The sequence below is a fragment of the Rhinopithecus bieti genome, unplaced genomic scaffold (assembly GCF_001698545.2).
Source record: "Rhinopithecus bieti isolate Rb0 unplaced genomic scaffold, ASM169854v2 scaffold_11919, whole genome shotgun sequence".
NCBI classification, from domain to species: Eukaryota; Metazoa; Chordata; class Mammalia; order Primates; family Cercopithecidae; genus Rhinopithecus; species Rhinopithecus bieti.
Genome location: NW_016807055.1, coordinates 735,368 through 743,109, shown reverse-complemented (window position 1 = coordinate 743,109; position 7,742 = coordinate 735,368). Strand labels below are relative to the sequence as shown.

At 41.8% G+C, this 7,742-nt stretch overlaps 1 protein-coding gene across 1 annotated transcript in view; it reads left to right on the top strand.

Moving 5' to 3' along the window:
* The first annotated feature begins 990 nt into the window (after nucleotides 1–990).
* The window catches only part of ARHGAP29 (Rho GTPase activating protein 29), a 65,776-nt gene continuing 59,024 nt past the window's right edge, over nucleotides 991–7,742 (top strand). The window contains 2 exon segments of the mRNA XM_017879784.1: nucleotides 991–1,299; nucleotides 7,048–7,284. Of these exon segments, the coding sequence (XP_017735273.1) occupies nucleotides 7,080–7,284 (205 nt within the window). The 5' untranslated portion in view covers nucleotides 991–1,299; nucleotides 7,048–7,079.

Sequence of the window (7,742 nt, the reverse complement as noted above, 5' to 3'; positions counted from 1 at the left end):
AGTGGGTAGTCTCTCCTTTAATTTTTCTTCCTTATTTTCTCTTTTTGCCTTCACTTGTTTCTGCCTTCCTTGGTTTTCCGCCCTTTTCCTGTGTCTGCACCTCATTTTCTTTCCACTTCTCCTCAGCACATTATCCTGTCTTTTTCTGTTTCTCCCCTGTGTGGTCATTTTTCTGTGAGACCCCAGCACTACCCACATTCTCCCTCTCTGTGTAAACTCTGTTTCTCTATTTCTTTCTTTCTGAATGTTCCAGCACTGAGATAAGTGCCATCGCTTGTTCCAGCGAGTGGTGTGATATGGGGGCTATGCGCTTTCTAGCCCTGCTTGCTATAATTATTCCATCTTTCTCAGACTTTTTTTCTCATTATGAAGTGAGTTTGAGAGTGCAGCTAAGAAAGAAAGGACCGGGCACAGTGGCTCATGCCTGTAATCCCAGCACTTTGGGAGTCTGAGGCGGGTGGATCACCTGAGGTCAGGAGTTTGAGACCAGCCTGGCCAACATAGCAAAACCCCGCCTCTACTAAAAATACAAAAATTAGCTGGGCGTGGTAGTGGGCGCCTGCAATCCCAGCTACTCAGGTGGCTGAGGTGAGACAATCAATTGAGCCCGGGAGGGGGAGGTTGCAGTGAGCCTAGATCACGCCATTGGACTAGTCTGGGCGACAGGGCGAGACTCCGTCTCCAAAAAAAAAAAAAAAGAGATAGGCCTACACTCCACAGAGGGCAGAGGGGCATAGTAGATGGCTGGTTTTGAGGTAGTTCATTCTTCATTCAGACGTGTGGCGCCCTTCCCCAGGCCCTAACCCCTGGAAGAGGGAGGAAAACAGCGATCCACAGAAGTGCCTCATAAGAAATGTAGCTGCTCATCTGGCCATTAGCCGCACCTAGTCCTCAGGTGACTTTTCTCTGAGTCGCTCTCCCTGCCCCCTGCAAGCCAAAAGGGCGGCCGACGCAGCCCGTGATACTGGGACTGCGTGCGGCCGGGCGCAGCTGACGGCCGCGTTCTGCGGGCGAGCTAGTTGCAGCCCAGACCTGCCGCGGTCGCCGGCCCCGCCCCCGGGAGCGCGGGCCAATGGACTGGGCTCCAGGGGGAGGGGCGGGCGGCCGGCTGGCCTGTGGCGGTAGCTGCAGGGGCGGCGGCGGCTGTAGTGGTAGTGGTGTTTGTGGCTGCGGCTGCGGCTTGGCCCGGCGTCCGCAGGCGGTGGGGGATGGGGACGGCGAGCTCCAGCCCTCGGCGGTGGCGGCGGCCGTAGGTGTGGGGCGGGCGTCCGCGTCCGGGACGCGGGATGGAGCGCCGTGGTGAGTGTGAGGAGGTGGCGTTCGCTCCGGCCGCGGCGGTCGTGGCTCCGGGCTGGGGTCGCCCGCACGAGCGCCCGCGAATTGCCGTCCAGGGTCCGGGAGGCCCGCTGGAGGGCCCCGAGCGGAAGCGGTGGCGGGCTGCGCTGGGACGGGTGCCCTCGGGCCAGGACTGGATTCCTCGGGAAGGGTCCGGCCGGGGCTAGAGGCGCGTCCGGCGAGGCAGACGCGGACCAGCCGGGGCGGACGCCAGCGGTGGCCGGGGCAGACGATGACGATCGTAATTAAAGTTAGCACAGGCGCGTACTACGGGTCCGCCTGCTGTTCTGAAGACTTTGCACATTTTAACTCTTTTAATGTTCAGAACAGTCCATGATTGTTCGACTCGGTTTTCACACGGGAAACCGAGGTTAAAAACCTGCCCATGCACACAGACTAGTGGTTGGCAGCGTCAGGACCTAAACCCAGGCGCTTTTGCTCCGGAATCCGTGCTCCTGACCACTGTGGGTCTGTGTTCTTGCCTGGATTCCAGTCCCGCTCCCACCTGCCCTGACTGCAGCCCTCACTCCAGTTGGGCTCTCATTCCTGAGATATTTTAGGATTTCCGTGGTGCATTTTCTCCTGGTCTCTGTCTTTTGGGTTTCGTTGCGAGTTTTCCTCAGTCTCAGAGGTTTGTCCCGGTTCAATTGTGGACGCGTTTTGGGGTTTGACAGTTTTAATTAAAGAAAGTATTTTTTTGGACGGGTTAGCTGGAGTCGGGCGTTTCAAGGTGGAGCCCTCGTGACTGACGAGCCTCTTGTCTCTCTCTCTGTTGATCTTTTTAAAAGTGTGTTTCTCGAGGATATTGGCCCGAAATCTTTTCGGAGGGCAGGATGTTACCTGCTAATGACAGGAGCTGAGATCTCCTTCCCTTCTCTCCATCTGTCTCTGAGATTGTGTCTCTTGTCTATCGTTTATCTTTTGTCCGTCGTTACCAACGTCGGCTGTCCATTTTGGTTGCTCCATTCTTCCCTCTTTATTTAAATTCTTGGATGAGGAACTTGTTCTTTGGCAAAGGGTAGTTTTGGCTGGTCAAAGGAGAGCCGTGCCTGCCAGGAATGCTAGACATTCTGGAGGCGTGGGGTGCTGGGCAGCTTCCTCTTTTTAAAGCGTGCTAGGTTCAAACTGTACAGAAATGAAGTGCATGTGTATTGCATGCTTTCCTTTAAAAATTGTTTACATAGTATTGATAAAGCTGTTTCTCACATGTCCCTATTCTGTTTTTGTGGAGAGTGCTTTTGAAACCATAAAGATTTAATCATCATTTCAGAATGAGCTCGTCTCATCTTTTTAGCATCTTTAAGTAGATTGTTGCCAAATCTGAAATTGTGCTGAAATAGCAGATTTCTGAAATATCTGGCAATTTTTCCTCAAGAAGAAATGGTAAAATGGGAAATAGTAAGTATAGATATTTGGGGCAGTTTTACATTTCAATTACAGAGCCTAAAATGAAACTACTGCCATAATGTGCATTTGGCAGGGGGTATGTGGGGCAGCAGACATTTGATTGACACAGGCTTCTGAAGTCGTGGGGGATAGGAAGTTTGTGTCTACATTTCTAATGCACACATTACTTAGATTTACAACATATGATGAAAGTGGTTTTGCACAGTAATTTTCTACTTGCTACAGAATTCTTTGGGAAGTGCATAATACATGTTTTTAATATTGTTGATTTGAAGTTGAAAGAGATGCACCAGAATTAGTGTGTCACAAATATTTTTCACAACAGTCTATTTGCACAGTTCAAATTTCACTTGGAAGCTTTTTAGTAGGTTTCCACAGAGTCAGTTAAGTTTCTCCAATTGTTTCCAGTCCTGTATTTCTTGCTCACAATCCACTAATGTATTGTAGTGAAGCCACATCTTGTTCAAAAACAATTTCCCACAATGAAGCACTGCTAGTAATAATGGCTTTTCTTTATGGTTCATCTTTATGATGAACCAGGCACTCTGCTAAGTACTTTGCATGCATCATTACCTAATTAAGTTGCCAGTTGCAGTCTGTTAGTAACTACATTTTATGTTACTGCCAACAAGAGAATATTCATTTTAGCACATGAGAAAATAGTGTGTATGATCTTGGAAAGTGTATATTGTCCCAGCTTCTCATTATCATAGTTCATTTATGAAAGCTTGGGTTAAGTTTGTTATGTTAAGCATTTTTTCAATTGTAATGTTTCTTTTTTTACTCTGGAATATGAAAAGTAGTAATATGTAACAGAATCAACACATTAATCATTATAATGCTGGCTAGAGGTAAGGTATAATTCTTTTTTATAAGAGGTGAAGAGTTCTCCTCCTTGCCATGTGTTTGATGTTGTTGTTGGTGGTGGTGGTGGTTTTTTGCAGATTTTAAAGTCTTATCTAAAATGTTCCAGCAGTTTTGAAACACTTTAAAAGTTTAGGTTACTCTTTTACATGTAGTTACTTAAGTAAATTATTTCTGCTAAAATAGGTAAATTGTTTTAATGTCTTTAATTTTTGTAACCATCTTTACCAGTGACAGTGACCAATTCTCTAATTTACTAAGCTTAAAAGCTGTCATAACTAAACAAAATGACTTTATTAAGTAAACTGCAAGAGTGATGTTTTGTTAGGCTAATAGGCATTTTGGTTAGTGATTTGTAAAAGAGCTGTCCAAACAAGGCACTTTGAATTTTTGTTTTGTTTTTGTTAATGGAAAGGAAGACTTAGATATAATAATAATGCTCAAAAGTGCCCTAGATTCACTTTAGAAATGATACACACATTTAAGGATTAATGTTAGATAGTTTTGAAACTGGTTTAAATGTAGAAGTTAGATTCTCAGAAATAATTTGAGATTAACAAAAGGACAGTGAATAAACTTTAAAAATTTTAAAGTGTGGGGTCCCCAGTTTAATAATCAGGAGGAGCAATAATAGAAATCCAACTTTGATTTCAGTTTTATGTGATCTTCCCTCAGCTTCATATGCTTTTATTTTTGAAACACACCATTTTAGAGAGTTTTTTTAAAAAAATATATTTTCACTTCGAAACATTGCAACAACCCAGAGTTATTTTGTTTCTATAAAATTAATTGAAATTTTATTAAGTTTATAAGCCTATCTGCAGATAGTTCTAAGTAGTTCATTCCTCATAGGCCAAGCGTTCTGCTATGAGCAGAGAACACATGGTTAGCAAACGGACATGGTCTTAATTTCCACGAGATTGTAGTCTAGCTAGGAAGATGTGGTCTATTTGAACTGTGGTATGAGCAGTGATGAAAAGTAGAGGGTACTATAGAACATCTCACAGGAGATTCTACTCTGGTTTGGTGGTAGTGGTTTTGTGGGGGGATGGGGATGGTCCAGGAACATTTCTTTGAAGAGGTAAGCTTTGAGCTGAGATCAGAACGAGTTAACAAAGGAGAAGGAATATTCCAGACAAATAGAATTGCTTATAGACAGGACCCTGAGCTGAACAGTTGGTGTTTTTCAAACTGTAGGGTCATGACCTATTACGTGTATGAAACCAAGCTGGTGAGTTGCACCCAGCATTTTTAAAAATGAAATGGGATGGAATTTTAAAAACCTCACATACATCACATGAGCCTTACCCAGAAGCCGTGCCACACACAAACATAATACCCTTAACATGTATACTGGCTCATTATGTGAAATTATTTCCTGGTGAGGGTCATCGTAAACAAATACTGTTGAAAGAATGAGAAGGAGGTGTGTGTGGCAGGAGTGTTGAGAGCCAGCAGGTGTGTCTCCATATAACATTGCACAGGTAGGTAGGAGCCAGGTCTCATGTTGAGCCTTATAAAGCATGATAGCTTCTCACTTGTCCTTTGGAAGGGTTTTCAGCAGAGAAATGACGTTATGAGATCTATGTTTGAAGTGTTCACTCCATTTGTGATGAGACAAGAATGGTTGCAGATAGATTGTTGGGAAAGTAGTATAGTAGCTCAGAAAAGAAATGATGGTAATTCGCTAGTGTGGTAGCAGTAGAGAGAAGTGGATTGATTAGAGAACCCTGTAGATCAGAAAGAAAAACAAACTATGGAGTTGGGTGAGATATAGGAAGGAGAAATGATACGATAAAATATCTTGCATATGACTAGAAACGGATATTACATAAAACTTTCTAGTGGGCCAGGCATAGTGGCTCATGCTTGTAATCCCAGCATTTAGGTAGGCTGACGTAGGAGGATCACTTGAGCCCAGAAGTTTGAGACCAGCCTGGGAAACGTAGTGAAACTGTGTCTCTACAAAAAAAAATTTTTTTTTTTTTAGCTAGCTAGATGTGGTGGTGTGTCCCTGGAGTCCCAGCTACATGGGTGGCTGGGGCAGGCAGATGGTTTGAGCCCAGGAGTTTGAGGCTGCAGTGAGCTATAATCACACCACTGCACTCCAACCTAAGTGACAGAGTGAGACCCAGACTCAACCCTTCCCCCCCCCGCAAAAAAAACTCAAAAAACTTTCTTTTGTAAATTTTATAGAAGTCCTTAGTCATCTACCATTTTTAAAGTAGCCAAATATTCAAGACAAAATAATTGAAAAAAGTGTCAATAATAAAATGTGAGTTAATTTAATTTCTCCAATTATTTCCTTTTTGATTTCCAGAGATACAAACAAGATTAGAACTTTTAACTCTGGAAAGGTAAAATGAGGGTGAAGAAGACAATAACTATGATTTTCTTGACTTCCAGCTATGTGCCAGTATTAGGCGTTTTAACATATGAAGTCTTATTTTGTGATCCCTTTTAATCCTCACACAAGCCTGTAAATAAAATTGTCCTCGTCACCTATCTAGAAAATATTAGAGCCAGGATTCAAATCTAAATTTTTCTTATACCGAAAGATTACCTTTTTACTACCATCCTGAGATTATCAAAAATATTGCTCTGATAATCACACATTTGTTTATTTAACCAGTCAGGGTACGTCAGATTAGTGGACACCCTTGTAACTTGTTTTCAACAAAGAAATATCCTTGATGAGACTTGGTAACCCAGAATGTGTCGTGTGTGTGTGTCTGTGTATATGTATGTATATGCATTATTAGGAAAAACCAACTGTAATTGAACTTTTATGTTCTTGACACTTCTGTATCATTGTGTCACGTAATCCCTGCAATAATCTCCTGAGATAGGTGTTGTCAGGATGTTATTCCCATTTTATAAGTGATCATACTGAAGTAAAGAGATGAATAGATCATATGATAAGTGACAGAGGAGGATTTTAACAACAGGTATTTCTTTTTCCAAACCCCATATCTCATCTTTATTTTTGAAGGTGGTGTCATGGAAGGAGAATATGACCTTCTTCTACTAAGTGATGTTTCAGAACAACTTTTACAATTAAATAAAATTCTGTACCCTAGGAATCAACAGGAGGTTATTAAGAACATGGATTTTGACTTCAAGGCAGATACGGGTTTAAGTCCTAGTTCATTATCAGTTGAGAGCTTAGACAAATTTTTAACCTCTAAACCTCAGGTTCCTCATTTGTGAAATGTAAAGAACAGTGGTTTGCATGTCAGAGTTGTCAGAATTACTGGCACTTAATAAATGCAAACTGCTATTATCAATAATACAGTGAATGATGATTGATTTTTAAACATTTAAAAATAGGATACCAAGGTGGGCTGTTTTGAAAATCTAGTGTAATATCTCCCTGGCTGATTTAGTATTTGTGTTTCTTTTCTCTCCCCGCTTGTTTTGTTTTGTTTCTTGCCCCTTAAGGATTTCTGTTTTTCTGACTGTTACATGAAAGGATGATTGCTCACAAACAGAAAAAGACAAAGAAAAAACGTGCTTGGGCATCAGGCCAACTCTCTTCTGATGTTACAGCTTCTGAAATGGGGCTCAAGTCCTTAAGTTCCAACTCCATTTTTGATCCGGATTACATCAAGGAGTTGGTGAATGATATCAGGAAGTTCTCCCACATGTTACTATATTTGAAAGAAGCCATATTTTCAGGTTTGTCACTTTTCTATTAGCATTCTTACTAGATAGTTTGTAAAATTTTAAATGCTGGCCTGCAGATAAGTTTGTACATGGTGGTAGAAATAGGGTATTCTGCTTTAGTTATTTTAGGGCTTTTTTCCCCAAATCTTTGATGGTTACAATGTAAACCATTTTATAATTAGATAATAGTATAATACATAATAGAAACTTCAGTGTGAGGGAATAAGAATACAAAAAAGAAAAATATCTGATTCCTGTGGTTGGGTCCATTTGACGTAGGAAAACTTGAGATCATTGGGATTTCAACCTTTTTGTTCATGGTAACACAGTGCATTGATTCGTCTTAAATAAGCAGACTAATGTTTATAATTTACGTTGTTGACACTATTACCTAATTCAGCTTTCCACATTTTAGATGAAGTTTTGGTATCTAAAATGACTGCATTTAAGTGATTTTTTTTTTTTTTTTT